The sequence below is a fragment of the Mus musculus genome, chromosome 2 (assembly GCF_000001635.26).
Source record: "Mus musculus strain C57BL/6J chromosome 2, GRCm38.p6 C57BL/6J".
Taxonomy (NCBI): Eukaryota; Metazoa; Chordata; class Mammalia; order Rodentia; family Muridae; genus Mus; species Mus musculus.
Genome location: NC_000068.7, coordinates 164,730,398 through 164,745,994, shown reverse-complemented (window position 1 = coordinate 164,745,994; position 15,597 = coordinate 164,730,398). Strand labels below are relative to the sequence as shown.

The window sequence follows — 15,597 nt, the reverse complement described above, 5'->3', positions numbered from 1 at the left end:
ACGTCACGGGAGCGCCCGAGCCACCCGGCCGGAAGCGCGACGCGCGTGCGCCGTGGGGTTGCTATGGGAACCGAACTGCCGCCTAGGAGCCACCTCGTCTTTGGTGTCGGGGACGACGTTGAGGCTTCCAGACCCCTGGGAGACAACGGCTGGGGACCGAGTGTGGGTGTTCGGGGGCCATTCAGTCAAGGGACGAGGGCGGTGTGAGGGCAGCAGAGCATACACTTCAGCGGGGGAGCACGGGGCTTCGGATGAGGGCAGCCCGAAGTTCAATCTTTGAAAACCGCAGGAACATCTGAAATCTTAGCACAGCCTCCCCCGAATTGGAGTAGTCTGACTCAGGAACCGGGAAAGCCAACAAAAGAAGGGGTTGTTGGTGCCACCCTAAATACCCAAACACCTAAACACCATACTACTAGCCTTTGCGGGCTGCCGCTTGTGTCGAAAGGCATCAGAATGAAAGTTGGGTTTTGGCTTGTGAACTAGTCCTGTTGCAGAGAGCTGGCCTTCTCTCCCCTAGATGGTTGATTCTGGGATAGGTAGGGGATGAAAGGTTTAACAACTGTGGCGTTCTCCAGAGCTCCTCTTAGCACTACCTCAGAGAGGTAAGCTGTCTGTGAAAGAATTCGGATTCAGTTACGGGTGATAAAATAACTCTTCTCGGGTCACAAGAAGCAGGTAGTGTAACGTATATGAATTTTGTGTTAGGAAAGATCTAGATTCCAACCTGATGTGATATGATCGTTAACGTTGGATAGGGCCTGGTGTGATAACATAACCCCAACACCGAGGAAGGAAGTAGCTGTGGTGTAGAGCTGTCTCAAAGCCAAAGGCTAAGAACATTGGCTGTGGGACTGGATCGCTTACCGCTATTCTCCTGCATACTAATTGCACGGTCATTCGTCCACAGTTTCAAGTATTCCAGCCTGGACCATGTAACTAAGGATCTGCCTCCACCTCCACAATGCCGGTTCACAGGCATGCCACAGTCCACGTTTGGTTTATGTCGTGTTGGAAATTGACCCCAGAGTCGTCATATGGTTGATACTAGGGCTGGATTATTTTATGCAAAGCACTTAAAACTTTGGTATAAGTAACTCCTTAAATTATTCTAATATAATAGTAATTTCCAGCAACCGTCACTTAAGGACTTTTTCCTCTGAAATATTATTGTATGTATTAAAATACTGCATATAAAACACATATTAGATAATCAACAATGCCAGTTTTGTTCCATGTTCCAACGTCCACTTTTATTTTTTTAGGTTTACTTATGTGTATGAGTGTTTTGCTGGTATGCATGTATGTATGTACATCATTTATGTACCTGGTATCCGCAGAGGTCAGAATAGGGTATTGGATCCTTTGGAAATAAAGTTATGGATAATTGTAAATTTCCCTGTGGGTGCTGGGAACTGAACCCTGGTCCTCTACAAGAGCAACACATGCTCCATGACTGCTGGGCCATCTTTCTAGCCCCAACATCCACCTTTTAACAAGGCACTTCCTTGCTTTAAACAATGGTGGCTTTTTTGTTTTTGTTTTCCCTTAGGCAAGACCCTCCTCTGTAGCTCTAGGCTGAGCTTCAATTTAGGCCCAAGCTGACAGTGTAATCTACCTGTCTCTCTCTGCCTTCCCAAGACTGGAATGGCAAGCAGACACTACCATGCCTGGCTTTGGATATATGAAGATAGTCTTTTGTTGTTACGTTTTTACCTGTACTCTGCCCTTAACCTTACTGGGCTCAGCGGTGTCACTGGACACTATTAGATATCACAGCCAATGGAGGACATGTGCTATACAAATAAAAAGAAGCAGGGGAGAAGGTGACAGAGGAGACATGAAAGACCGAGTCATCGCAGCTGCCCTCTCTAATTTTGATGACTATCTTTCATTTTGTCTAAGAGTGGCATATGTGGTCCACAGGGACCAAGCTGCAACCCTTTTGTTTTCTCATATTGATGCTGAAACACTCCGATGCTCCTCTTCCCGGAGTTGGACATGGTGTCAGGCTTAAGTTACATCATTAGCTCGGCTATTTTCTTCTTAAGTTGTCTTTCCAGTTCCTCCCTGTCGAGGACTAGGTGCAGAGGCCCCTCTCCAGCCCATGGACGGAACAAGGAACACTGAGCTTTTGTTCCCATCAGGGTCATTCTTGGCAAAGCCAGCAATGGACTGGCGCCAGGGCTCTGGGGGGCTGAGGCCAGGTTTCCACGTAAGCTGTGGTTAAATGTTCCAGACCTTGAGACATGAAATGCTTTGCTTACTGTACCAGAATATACCTTGCAAAAGAGGAGCTAGTGCTCCCTGTAATTCTGCTGTAACTACCTGTAACCTACTGGTTTGTATTCTGCTTCTCCATCCGAGGCTATGTAAAGAGTGGTGACATTAATAAACTTGCTGGCTTGAGTCATCGGCCATTGACCCTTCACACCCCCAGCTTTGGACTGTTTATTTTTCTTATCTCTGGTCCTTTCTCTCAGAATCCCAGTGTGGACCCAGCAAGAACCACTGGTCTGGTTCACCCTCTGTCATTTTGACTGCAACTGAGTCCTTCCAAAGCCCTTTTGGTCTCTCTTTGACCTTTAACCCAGAGGCTACCTCTCCATTTTTCTAGCTTCCCACGGGACCTCATCACTTGACTAAGAGTGTTAGGTATATCCCACGGCAGCATTTGGTCCCTCCCATCACATGTGCTCTTTGGTAGTGCCAGGAAATTTCCCACACGCCAGCAGCCAATCACTGTTCTCATTGTCAGGAGAAGCTGTTCTTAGGGGATAATTGCTTCAGAGAAACCACTGGGATTAGATTGACAGGAGCTACTTAGTCCTTCCTTCTGCTGCTACCTCTCCCCTGAACTGAGCTCCTGACTCTCATAGCCAGCAGGACGTTAAGACACCTCTTCCTCATGAAGGCACTTCTTGCTCTTGGGTTCCTGGCATCTTGGGTAGCTGCAGGAGAGCACGGTGAGCTATCATTGGGGGGGTCCTTGGCTAAAAACTAATAGAAAAGTTAACCAGGGGAGTGGAGAACTCCCCTCTAAAGTTCCTCATTTGTGGAGCTGATCGTCTCTGTAGGAAAAACTGGGTGGAAAGTGAGGACCAGTTGTCTTGCAACAAGGAACTAAGACTTACAAGTTATCTTCTAGGGCAGGACCATGCAATAGTCCCCTTTTCTCTGTCTGTCTTTCTCTGCAGCACGCATGGTTTATTTGTCTTTTAGTAGTGGTAGTGGTAGTAGTGTGCTGGTATCTGTGTGGCAGGAAGAGATGGAGGTTGCAGAGATAGTCTACATAGGGATGCATGGAGATACTGAGTTCCTTGAGTACAGTTGACTCTCATTCCCTAATTGTTTTTTTTTTAAAGATTTGTTCATGTATATGTCTCTCTCTGTGTATAGTGTGTGTGTGTGTGTGTGTGTGTGTGTGTGTGTGTGTGTGTGTGTGTGTGTTCAGAGGCCAGAAGAGGGAGTGGGGTCCCCTTGAGCTGGGGCTACAGATGGTTGTGAGATGCCAGAGATTGGTGCTGGGCACCACATTTGTGTTCTCTGGAAGAACATCAAATAGTTTTGATGTTAACAGCTGAGTCATTTCTTCAGCCTCCAATTCCCATTTTTTTGAGGCCTACCCAATTATCTGAATTTCTAAGAAATCTCTTTCAGCTAAAGAAGAACAGTGTCCTACTGATCAGGACCCATGCAAAGATTTGTGCCAGAGCAGTAGGTCATGTCCTGCTGGGCAGAAGTGTACAGGCTGTGGTAGAGCCTGCTAAGCAGACCTCCCTAAGGGTACATAGTCATGATGGGCAGGATCCCAGTGGGTTCCTTGGCCCCATCTCTCAGATGGAGAGAACCAGAGAGTTTTTCAGCTGCTAGATCATCTCCAGACCCCTGGCTGTGTGGGTTGCCTCTTTCTCCCTCTGAGGTCTCTAACCATTCCTTTTCCCAACTCTTTGTCTTGTCATTGATGGCCCATATTGTTTGCTGTGGACTGTAGTATGCTTGTAGCCTGGGAAGGTGGGTGGGTGAGACACTCAGCAGGCGAAGGTGCTTGCCTACCTGATCAAAAACCTGAAGACCTGGGTTCCACCCCCAGAAGCCACGCAAAGGTGGAGAGAGAGAACTGTCCTCTGAGCGCCACATGGTTGCCTCAGGACCTCACTGTGAGTCCATGCTGACCCCATACTCATGATCCTTCTGCGTCTGCCTCCTGAGCGCTGGGATTGCAGGTGTGTACCATCATGCTTGGTTTCCCCTCCCCGTCTTCGAAAGTCAGGGTCTTGCTTCGTAGCCCAGGATAGTCTTAAACCTGCAGTCCTCCTGCCTCCCCTTTCCAAAGTACTAGGATTCTAGGTGTTAGATCACAGCGCCTCCAGCTACCTTTCTCATTCTCAGAAACCCGGCCCTGTCTCCCCTGGGGCTCTGGTCTCTGCCTCTTTCTGATACAGCAAGCAAGGACTTGCAAACCAGTGTTCTTCCTTAGCTTCCTAAAGACTCTGATGCCTACCCTGAAACAGGCCTTGCGTTATGGCCAGGCTCCCGCTCCCTCTGAACAGTTATAAAACTAAGAGATTTCTCTGAAGAGCCCTCCCTTCCCCCACCTCTCACACATTGTTCACCACAGCTGTCTTCCCTCTAAATCTCTCCCTCTCCCACTGCCCAAGGCCTGATCATGGCCTCCACGGTCCTGGGTGTTCCCTCCCAACAGCTCATTCTGAAGGGTAACTGATCTCAACTTCTCTACCCTGAACCTGCCTCTTTAAAAAAATTAAAGACTTTATTTACTTATTTTGCCTATGTGCACCAGCTAGGGCACGCATTTGTAGATCAGACGACAACTTGTGGGAATTGGTTCCTTCCTTTAACTATGTGAGACTTGAAGGTCACATTCAGGTCTTCAGGCTTCGGTAAGTAGCTTTATCTCACTGGTCTGTTTGTTTGTTTGTTTTTTTAAGATTTTAATTTTTTTATTATTATAAGTACACTGTAGCTGTCTTCAGATGCACCACAAGAGGGCGTCAGATTCCATTACGGGTGGTTGTGAGACAACATGTGGTTGCTGGGATTTGAACTCAGGACCTTTGGAAGAGCAGTCAGTGCTCTTACCTGCTGAGTCATCTCACTTGCCCCCATGTTTTTTGTTTTTAAATAAACTTCTTGTTTTGTTTTTCAAGACAGTTTCTCTGTGTAGCCCTGGTTGTCCTGGAACTCACTCTGTAGACCAGGCTGGCCTGGAACTCAGAGATTCTCCTGCCTCTGACTCCCAAGTGCTGGGACTAAAGGCCAGTGGGCCACTACCACCTGTTAGTTTTTTGTTGTTGTTGTTGTTTGTTTTTAATGTGGGTGCCAGAGATTGAAACGCAGGTCCTCAGGCTCAGCTCTCCCTGCTTGTTCAGGAAGCACCTTACTGACTGAATTATCTCCCTAACTTATGCCTTTAAACGGTTTTATTATTTTTCTCTGTATGTGTGTGTGCGCCATAGCTATGTGGGTACCCTCGTAAGCCAGAAGAGGGTGTCAGATTCCCCTAGAACTGGAGTTACAGATGATTTGGGGACTGAACCCTGGCCCACTGTGGGAACAATAAATACCCTTACCTGCTGAGCCTCTCCAGCTCCTTGAACCAGGGAGGAACAGAGGCCGTCCCCAAGTTGATCAGAGACCATGCTGTTCTAACATGTGCACCGCAGCTGAGGTGTGAGCAGTGCAGAGAAGTGCTGCACATGTGGCTGCCGCAGGAGACCTGTGGTCTCCCTCTCCACACAGAACCTCTTCCCACTCCATGAGCAGGGTCAAACGTGCACACTGTCTGGTGCCAAGGCACCAGCCATTTCCTGACGATTGGTTTTCGTTTGCTTTGAGAAACAATATAAATGCCAGATGTATTCTGAGAACTGAACAGAGATATACAGAACGCCCAAGTCACAAGCACTCGTTGGATTAGTCCCAGCCAAGCACAGCAGGATGCCAAGAGGCAATGCCACACATCCTTATGTGGAGGTGGATTAGGAAGTTGCTGACTAATTCCCGATCCCCTTGGTCAGTTGAGATATTCTCTGCTAAAATCTACCCCAAGAACCCACAAACAGGCAGCAGAATAGAATCTTGATGTCTTCAGAAGATAGCACACATTCCCCTATTCATCTGCTTCAGAAACTTTCCACTCTCTACACACAGGCCAGTCTCTTGTTAATAGTTGAGGCAAATTTTCTTTTATTCTGGCAATGTTAGGCTTTGGAAAGAGATCTATTCTCCCCTGCACAGGGTCATCATGACCTCATTAATCCTATACTAACATTTATCTTTTTTTTCTACAAACATCTATTGGATATTTACTATTTGCTACATCCAGCAATAAGTTCTGGGTACACTGTGCTGGACAAAGCATTCGAATAAATACACGATTTCAAACTGATAAGGACATCCCAGGACCATTAAAGGGTGCCTAGAGAATAATGGGTTCTCATATTGTGTAGGGTGGTTAAAGGGAGTATGTCCAAGATTGTGACATTTAAGCTAAAACTGAAAGAAGTTAAAACTAGCTGGGAGGTAGGTGTGGTTGGATATCAAAGAGAGAGAAAGAACCCCATGTAGAGGTCTTCAGAGGATGAGGCATGCGAATGGTTAGAGACAGACAGGAGGACAATGCTGGTGGAAGGCAGAGACCGTTGACACTAGGGAGATGGCAGTGGGAATGGAGAAAAAGCTCTCTGTTCTGGGCCATGATTCTTTTACCATTAACACTAGAAGTTATAAGAAGCTGGTGATATTGCCGTGTGGTCGTGGCAGATGCCTCAGGAGGCAGAGGCAAGTGGATCTCTTTGAGTTCGAAGGCAGCCTGGTCTACAGAGTGAGTTCCAAGACAGCCAGGGCTGCATGGAGAAACCCTGCCTTGAAAAAAAAAGTTGGTTGTCATCTGTCTTTATTTTCCTGTTCTTTTAGAATTAAAAAAATATTTATTTTTATTATTTTTAAAATTATCTTTATTTTACTTATTTTTAGTCATTATCCCCTCCTAGTCTGCCCCCCAACAGTTCCTCATCCCATTCCTCCTCCTCCATCTCCAAGAGGATGTCCCCAACCTCCCAGTCCTCTGCCACTCCATGGGGCCTCAAGTCTCTCAAGGGTTACTTTTCTCACTGAGCCCAGGCCAGGCAGTCCTCTGCTGTATATGCGTCAGGGGTCTCGTACCAGCCAGTGTATGCTGTCTGGTTGGTGGCTCAGTGTTTGAGAGATCTCAGGGGTCCAGGTTAGTTGAGACTGCTGCTCTTCCTATGGGGTCATCCTCCTCCTCAGCTTCTTCTAGCTTTCCCCTAATTCGATCACAGGGGTCTCTGGCTTCAGTCCATTGGTTGGCTGTAAGTATCTGCATCTGTCTCAGTCAGCTGCTTGTTGGGCCTTTCGGAGGGTAGCCATGCTAGGCTCCTGTCTGTAAGCGCACCATAGCCTCAGAAATATTGTCAGGCCTTTGAGCTTCCCCTTGAGATGAATCCCAAGTTGGGACCGTCACTGGACCTCCTTTCTCTCAGGCTCTTCTCCATTTTTGTCCCTGCAGTTCCTTTAGACGGGAACAATTCTGAGTGAGAGGTTTTGACTGTGGGGTGATTTGTATCTGGCTTAGCTTTCTTGGACAGACTAACCATAAGAGAGTCTAGAACACTGTAGTCTTTCCAGGACTCTGTGCCCAGCCCTGGGACCACATCTGGAAATCATTGGTAGCTTGCAGGGGGCCTCCTACAACCTTCTCAGTGTCTGAAGCTGAAATCTGAATTGTGGGGATTGAGGGTAAGGCTGGTTCCCAGGTGTGCTGTCTTTGTGAGCTTCTTTGGCCTTTGGCCATTAGAGACAGGACTTCCTTTTCCTTTGAGGGCAGTCAGTCAGACTAGAAGCAATCTCCAGACCCCTGAGAGCCTGCAGGCTGAGCAGGACCCTGCCAGTTTGTGAAGTTAGTATTTACCTGCGTCTTCAGCAGCTATAGCTCCTGCTGTAGAGAAGGGGTGCACTTAATGAGACTGGTCCCCAGGAAACTCTCCGTCCTGAGCTTTTCCTAACCTTTGACGTCACAAGAGGTATACCTTAGCAGAGCTGGTCTGTTTGACAAAGGTGGAGTGTAAGTCAGGTTACCTGGGGCACAGGGAGACACTGGAATGTACTCTCAGGGATAAGTTCTGGTCTGAACATGAGCCTGTGGTGAATCTGCTGTCTGTTTGCTCTATGGGCCTGGGCAAGTGTGTTCATCTCTTTGAATCTCCTCTTTGTCATCTTCATAGAATGATGATGTAGTTTGGAAGAAATGTGTTTGAAGAGTCTGCATTCAATCTGCCAGGTAATGCTCAGGACCTTCCTACAGCCCAGGACTGCTCTGGTCTGTTTCCTGCTCTACTCATTTGCATTTGACCCACCTACTTACCTGTCAATCATTCTCTTACAACTATGTAAGGAGAGTCAGCCCTACCTGGAATGTGGGTATCTGTGGTGAGCAAGGTCCACACCTTTGGTGGAGTGTTGTGAAGAGAGAGCTGCAAAGGCAGAGGCTATGAGGGAGGGGAGAGCTGTGTCCCTAAGAAAGTGATTGGAGACAAAGAGGGTGGTTCAGCTGTGGTGGGGGAGGTGGCAGGCCTCAGATTTGGGGCAGCTTCCAGCTTCTTTTCCAGATTTTATTCTAAGTGCAGAAGGAAACATTGGAGCCAGTGAGATGGCCTATCAGGTATAGGGCTTGCCACTCGAACCTGAGACTCTGAGTTCAGCCTCGTGGTGGAAGGAGGACTGACTTCCAGAGGTTGTCTGCTGGGCAGACAAGCACACTGTGGTATTCATGCACCCACGGACACATAGATCACTCACACACTATAAGTACAAGTTTTAAATCATGTATAAAAGAAGTAGCTAAGCCAAGCATGGTGGAAGTGCAATCCTAGCATTGGGAAGGCAGAAGGATCAAGAGTTCAAGGCCATTCTCAGCTCTATGGTGAGTTTAAAGTAGTCTGGGAAAATGAGACCTTGTCTCAGAAAGCCCCCCCCCCAAAAAAAAAGTCATTGAGGTGAGTTTAAATGAGGGCGAAGCCTATTCATGTTTTAATTCTGAAAAGGCTGTTCTGGTGTGGGAAGAATGGATGTCAGCGTGTGTAGATGACCAGGTGAGCAGTCATCATGTCAGACTAGGTGAGAGCTAGGTCAAGGTCGTCAGTCCTGACTGCAGCTTCCCTGCTTCTAGGTGATTGGTGGGGTGTTGGGAGAGGCGCAGACAGAGGGTGGGGGTGGCCATCCCCAGTCCTGTTTCTTGTCCTGGCAATGTGATAGGCTATGAGCTTACTGGGATGAGTTCACCTAGGCCAGCAGAACCAAGACATCAAGGGCAGAGCATCCTGTCCAAAGGCATTGCAGGGACCGTGCTTTTACAAGGTCCCTGGGGGCAGGTTTCAGGAGATTGTGAAGGACTATAAGCACTGTCTAACTTAAGAATGAGATATGGCTCAGCAGTTAAGAACACTGCTCTTCCAGAGGTTCCAGGTTCAATTCCCAGCACCCACATGGCAACATTTCCAGGGATATGACACCTGTACACAGACATATACATGCAGGCAAAACAGCAATGAACATAAATACATAAAAGAGAATGAGAGTCATAGTCTTAGAGGTGGTGACGTCCCATCACGTTTAGGTGTCTGAGCTGAAAGGAATTACTTGACACGGGTCTGAGTCTGAAAGGAAGGCAGTGTGAGCGATGGACAAAGGGTTATGCTCTACCCTCGGCCCTAGCCTGCCTCCCAAGGGCTCCGTTCCTTATTTCTAATGGAAGCTGGCCTGGGAGAGAGTAGAGGTGCTATTGTTTCGGTGAAGAGAGCAGAGGAGCAGAGGGCCCTGGCCTTTGTCCCACCAGACTCATTGAAATGGCGACACCTGGCAAATATGGTGGCCCTCTTTCTAGGCCCATTGTTCAACTCTCTGGGTGATTTCCATGTCCAGCTCTCTCAACTATAAAATCTTTTTATTTTTTTGGCCAAGTGCATTGCAGTGTTTGCCAAGTAGACAGTGAGTAGGTGTGGAGATACAGGAGGTAGTTCTCGTGACGACATTTTCCAAATTAAAAAATCCAGGGCACATGGTTTTGGAGTGACATCATAGTGCAGTATACCTGTTCAGAGACTCTCAGGACACAGGACTACTGTGGTTCAGCTTTGGGGTCCAACCTGTGCCTTCTCCATCATGGCTGAGTTCAGTCGTGCATACCTGTTGCTTTTGACGCGACAGACATGTTTTGGTTTTCTTTGTAACTTTTCATTGCCCATCACCCCTCTCTGTATTTAAAGAACTGGAAATAAACTGAAATGAGTCATGGTGTGTGAGTTTGGCTCACATGCAGTCGTCTTTGGGCGTGCCTGTTCCTGAGGCCAAGTTGCCTGTATCTTTTAAGGATGGGATATTAGAGAATATAATTCTGCTTAGCTGCTAGCTAGCTCTGTAGTTCTGGGTGGGCCCCATTCTTTTTTCTGGGTTTGTCATTGTCACAACAGTGATGAAGAGGCACATCTAGAATGTGTTTGGCTGTGGACAACAGAACATAAACACAATAGCGACTCACTGTCTTAACTTTACAACAATTCTGAGGTGGGTGTCAAAGCTGTCATGGCTGCTCAATGGAAGAGTAGCACCTCTTTCTCACCCTGGCAGTCCCTGACTTTGTCCTCATGCTAGTGACTTTCTACTTCAAAGAAGGCCACCTTGCATCTGCACAGCACGAGTGTCTTTGAAAGAAAGAAGTGCAGTGGGTCTATATCATGGCACCCACGTTCTCCCATTAGCAGCTTAGCTTGTTGCTGCTCTAGTTACAGGAGAGAATGGAGGATGCGAATCATCTGGGCTGGGGCTTTATGAAGGAGTCTCATTTCCAGTATAGCCAACTGTCTCCAGATACAGTGGCCTAAGACGATAGCTCATTCCTCACCCCAGCTGTGGGTGGTCCAGGCTCTACTGGATAGTTTATCTCCTGATGTGCTATGGCTGAGGTCATCCGTGCATACAGCTGGGAGCTCATGAGAGCTGGAATGTCTGGGTTGGTGGTTCTTTATTTATTCTAATTAGTTTATCAATTTGTGTATTTCTGAGTGTTTGTATGTATGTGCACACTGGGACTCGGGGGCTTGCTGATCAGGCTAGGCTGACTGGCCACTGAGCTCGAGGTGTCTGCCTGTCTCCACCATGATACCGCTGCAGCCACCACACCCATCCCTTTGCATGGACACTGGGGACTATTGTCCATAAAGCATGGCAGGTACTTTACAAACTGAGCCTTTCTTCAGCCCCCTCGGGTGGTATTCTCCTTCCATGTCCCCTGGCAATGGCCCAAGTGGCATCTCAGCACACGACCGTCTTGACCGTCTAACTCACAGGATGGAGCCCAGGTCATTGTGGAAAGGGACTTAACCAGAGCACAAATCCCAGGAGATATAGTAGGTTAGGGACAAATACTGTCGGCCTGTCACAGTTCGGAAGAAAGGAGAGTGAACATAAGGTGTGTAATTCATGTTTGCTACAGAGCTGATGCAAATGCCAAAACCAGGGGAGCAGAAGGAACGTGGGCTATTAGTGTGTCCTGCATATTAACCTATATTAACATCCACTGAAAATGGATTTTATGTTCCTGGCTTAAGCACATCTGAGTTTTAACGTTTTCATTCTATGGCAGCATTGAGAGGTGAATGTCCGGCTGACCCTCTTCCATGTCAGGAGCTGTGTACCGGAGACGAATCCTGTCCCCAGGGGCACAAATGCTGCAGCACAGGGTGTGGCCATGCCTGCCGCGGAGACATCGAGGGAGGTATGTTGGTTCTGTGGGAGGAGAGTCAAAAGTGCCCCCCCCCTGGGTCCCCGTCAGTTTGGAGGAGCTTTCTCAGGACACCTTCCTGGGAGAGCCAGCTGCCATCTTTACCATGCCCTGGCTTCCAACTGAATGCATTCCTTCCTTCTAGGGACAAAGGGTCACTGTTGGCATGAAAAGAGCTAGCAGAGGGAGGTGTGGTGCCGAAGGTTCTGGTCTGAGCTCTGCTGTGGGTTTGCTTTGTGACTGGGGTGTAAATAATCCCAGTGCTCTGAGCTGCTTTCCTCTGTCCAGGAAAGAAGTTGCCCAGGATCACTGGTTTCTCGGATCTTTCTTTGTTTTGACGTAGGGTCTCATTTTATAAGCCCAGGCTGGTCTACTCATAATCCTGACTTAGTCTCCCATGTGCTGGCTCTGTAGGTCTCAAATAACTATTCTTGGCCTCAGATGTCTTACACATACACACACACACACACACACACACACACACACACACACTTACTTTCCCTCTCCTTTTCTGTCTTCCTCCCATGACACCCCCCTCAGTCTTTTTTTTTTTTTTTTTTGAGGGGGGCAGAGTCTCACACACTGGCCTGACTGATCTTCCTATGCAGCTCAAGATGACCTTGAACTTCTGGTCTTCCTGCTTCTACTTCTTGAGTGCAGGATTCCAGGCATATCTCCCCCCCGCCCCCAGTTTATACACTCCTAGGGACTGAACCCAGGGCTTCATAGATCTTGGGCAAACACTCCACCAGCTGAGCAGTTTCTAGCCCCTTAGTCTGTTTACATTCCCATGCAATGGGAATTTGTCCTTGTGTGCATTCTCTTCCCTGGTAGGGAAGAGAACTGAGGAATTACCAATGCATCGTGATTATAACAGGTCCACTGCAAATGGCAGGTCTTGTAAGCTGGAAGTACCTTTAATACTCTTGCCCTAGGAAGGTATTGCTGTGATGAAACACCATGGCCAAAACCAAATTGGGGAGGAAAGGGTTTCCTTGGGCCACCCCTGAAGGAAGTCAGGGCAGGGACCCAACAAGGTGGGAACCTGGAAGCAGGAGCTGATGCAGAGGCCATAGAGGGATACTGCTTACTGGCTTGCTCCCCATGGCTTCTCCCCTCCTCTTTTTTGTTTGTTTGACTTTTGAGACAGGGCTTTTCAGTGTAACTACCCTGGCTGTCCTGGAACTTGATTTGTAGACCAGGATAGCCTCTAACCCACAGATATCTGTTGTCTCTGCCTCTAGAGTTTTGGGATTAAAGGTGTGCACTGCCATACCTTGCTCAGCCTGTTTTCTTATAGAATCCAGGACCACCAGCCCAGGGATGGGACCACCAAGAATGAGCTGGGTCCTCCCTCATCAATTACTAATTAGGAAAATGTCCCACAGCCAGATCTTATGGGAGGCAGTTTCTTAATTAAGGTTCCCTCCTTTCAAATGACTTTAGCTTGGGTCAAGTTGACATAAAACTAGCTGTCACAACTCTCAATCCACTTCTTTAAATCTGCCAGCTTTGCAACACATAAAGCCCACTGTGGAGTATCAGTTATATGCATGGCAGACCTATGGCTGACTGGGAGTTGTGGCTGCTGTTGCCCAACATTGAATGAGTATTGTGCTGTATCTTGCTGATCTGGGGAATGATAGGACTGGCACATTAAGGGACTGTCCCTCCTGAGCCTGTGCCAATCTTGTACCATTGAGAAATGATTCCATGACAAGCATGCACACACACACACACACACACATGCACACACATGCATGCACCACATACACCCTATACATATACTATACACTACTCACATACACACATAAATACCACATCACACATTACACATATACCATATATACAACATGCATACACATACCATATATACAACACACACACACACACACACACACACATCTAAGTTGTAGGTGAGAACTTGGGAAGAGAGGATCCAACTCCCTGTGCCTTTCCCTGTCCTGGTCTTCACCACAGGGCGGGATGGTCAATGTCCCAGAATCCTGGTAGGCCTGTGTATTGTCCAGTGCATGATGGATGAGAACTGTCAATCCGGGGAAAGGTGCTGTAAGTCAGGCTGCGGCCGCTTCTGCATCCCAGGACTCCAGCCCCTCCAACAGCTCAAAGACTCCAACCTGACTGATGGCTTTAATTCTAAACTGGGTGAGTATTGCCCTTTGACCAGGTATGAAGTTAACAGGCTTCACTGCTGTGTGGGAAGGCTTAGCTACCATAAAGAGTGTTGTTAGAAAGATCCCAAGACACAGAGCACACCCTCAAATGGACTCTGTGGGATTACAGTGTTTACAGTGGGTGCGGCTCTCTGTGGGGAGGTCTTTCTGGGAGAGATGGGATTTGATCCAGGCCCTATAGCCTAGGCAGATGTGACAGATAATGACGGTAGCACAAGCCACAGAGGGTGAGAAGATATCTGATTTGTTTGGGCCATGAGGACTGGGGGCAGGGCAAGAAAACAGAACAGATCTGTTTCAATTTGGTAACAGATATGAGGCTAACTTCTAAATGACAAGAGTCGTTAGAACCAGTTAGGAGGCCCAGAACCATTTAAAGTTTTTAAGAGTGATGCACATCAAGGCTCCCCAGGGTCAAAGGGAAACAGCTGGGTAGCTGGAGCCAGCAAGGCACAGCTGTGACCTGACCTTCAGTTTCTTCTCCTTACAGAGGCTCAAGCGCCCTAGCTGACCCGATTTGCTTGGAGCTCCAGGAAGCCAGGAAGGGGTGACATCCTGGGGCTTGTGACACTCCCTGGAGTATCAGGCCTTTTCCTCGTATCTACTGCTACTTGCATGTAGCATGGAACTGCCCTGGTGCTGGGCGCTTCTCTTTCCCAATAAAATGCTGGCATGGACCCTCTTGTCTGTACTGTGTAGGCATCACTGAGGCAGGAGACCCAGTGAGTCTTCCTGTGCATGGATTTGGCAGTGTGAAATCTATGGACTAAATAAAGATGGCACGTTCTTTTTTAAAAAATGCAACATATATAAGGGAGAGTGTTAATGACCAACATAAGAGGACTAGTTAAATAAACTAGCTAGCCATTGTCTGGAGAAGTAGGAAAAGCGTTATATGTTAAAACCTTTGGCAGTTGGGACTGAAGAGATGGTTCAAAAAAAAAAAAAAAAAAAAAAAGAGATGGTTCAGTGGTTAAGCGCAGCACTGGCTGTTCTTCTAGAAGACCTGGTTTCAATTCCCAGCACCCACATGGCAGCTCACGACTGTCTGTGACTCCTGTTACAGGGGACCTGACACCCCCTCACACAGGCGTACATGCAGCCAAATCACCAATGTATATAAAATAAAATAAAATAAAATAAAAAACCTTAGGCAGTCTTGGATGAGTTTAGTCATCTTGGAAGTAATACATCCAGACTTGTTTGGTGAATAACAAGGTAAGTTTTTTTTTCTTTTAAATGTTAAAAATAATAATGTGTGTGTGGGTGGGTGCATGTAAGTTATGTGTTCACAGTGTGCATGTAGCTTTTTTTTTTGTTGTTTTTTGTTTTTTTTTAGATATTTTATTTATTTACATTTCAAATGTTATCCCATTTCCTAGTTTTCCCTCCGAAAATCCCCTATCCCCTCCCCACTCCCCCTACTCCCCAACCCACCCACTCCCATTCCTGGTCCTGGCATTCCCCTATACTGGGGCATAGAGCCTTCACAGGATCAAGGGCCTCTCCTCCCATTGATGACCGACTAGGCCATCCTCTGCTACATACACAGCTAGAGTCACAAGTTCCACCTTGTGTTTT

General features: G+C 47.5%; 1 protein-coding gene across 5 annotated transcripts; it reads left to right on the top strand.

The window, feature by feature from the left end:
* On the top strand, positions 1-14,769 carry Wfdc3 (WAP four-disulfide core domain 3). 5 transcript variants are annotated; one of them, XM_006500193.3, is made up of 5 exons: positions 1-162; positions 2,884-2,966; positions 11,684-11,815; positions 13,802-13,987; positions 14,507-14,693. In XM_006500193.3, exons 2-5 carry the CDS (start codon positions 2,909-2,911, stop codon positions 14,521-14,523), a joined length of 393 nt encoding a protein of 130 aa, XP_006500256.1. In that variant the 5' UTR covers positions 1-162; positions 2,884-2,908; the 3' UTR covers positions 14,524-14,693. The 5 variants fall into 5 exon arrangements, with proteins under 5 accessions (XP_006500256.1, XP_006500255.1, XP_006500257.1 ...); XM_006500192.3 differs by having other exon boundaries at positions 2,880-2,966; XM_006500194.4 differs by having other exon boundaries at positions 121-605; positions 2,880-2,966.
* The last annotated feature ends 828 nt before the right edge of the window (positions 14,770-15,597 follow it).

What these genes read in the sequence shown, in the direction of transcription:
- Wfdc3 (NM_027961.1), top strand. Translation starts at nt 2,909, where the DNA reads ATGAAGGCACTTCTTGCTCTTGGGTTCCTGGCATCTTGGGTAGCTGCA. An exon ending in GGTAGCTGCAGGAGAGCACG is followed by an intron (nt 2,967 to 11,683) that starts GTGAGCTATCAT and finishes ATTCTATGGCAG; the next exon opens with CATTGAGAGGTGAATGTCCG. An exon ending in CCGCGGAGACATCGAGGGAG is followed by an intron (nt 11,816 to 13,801) that starts GTATGTTGGTTC and finishes TCTTCACCACAG; the next exon opens with GGCGGGATGGTCAATGTCCC.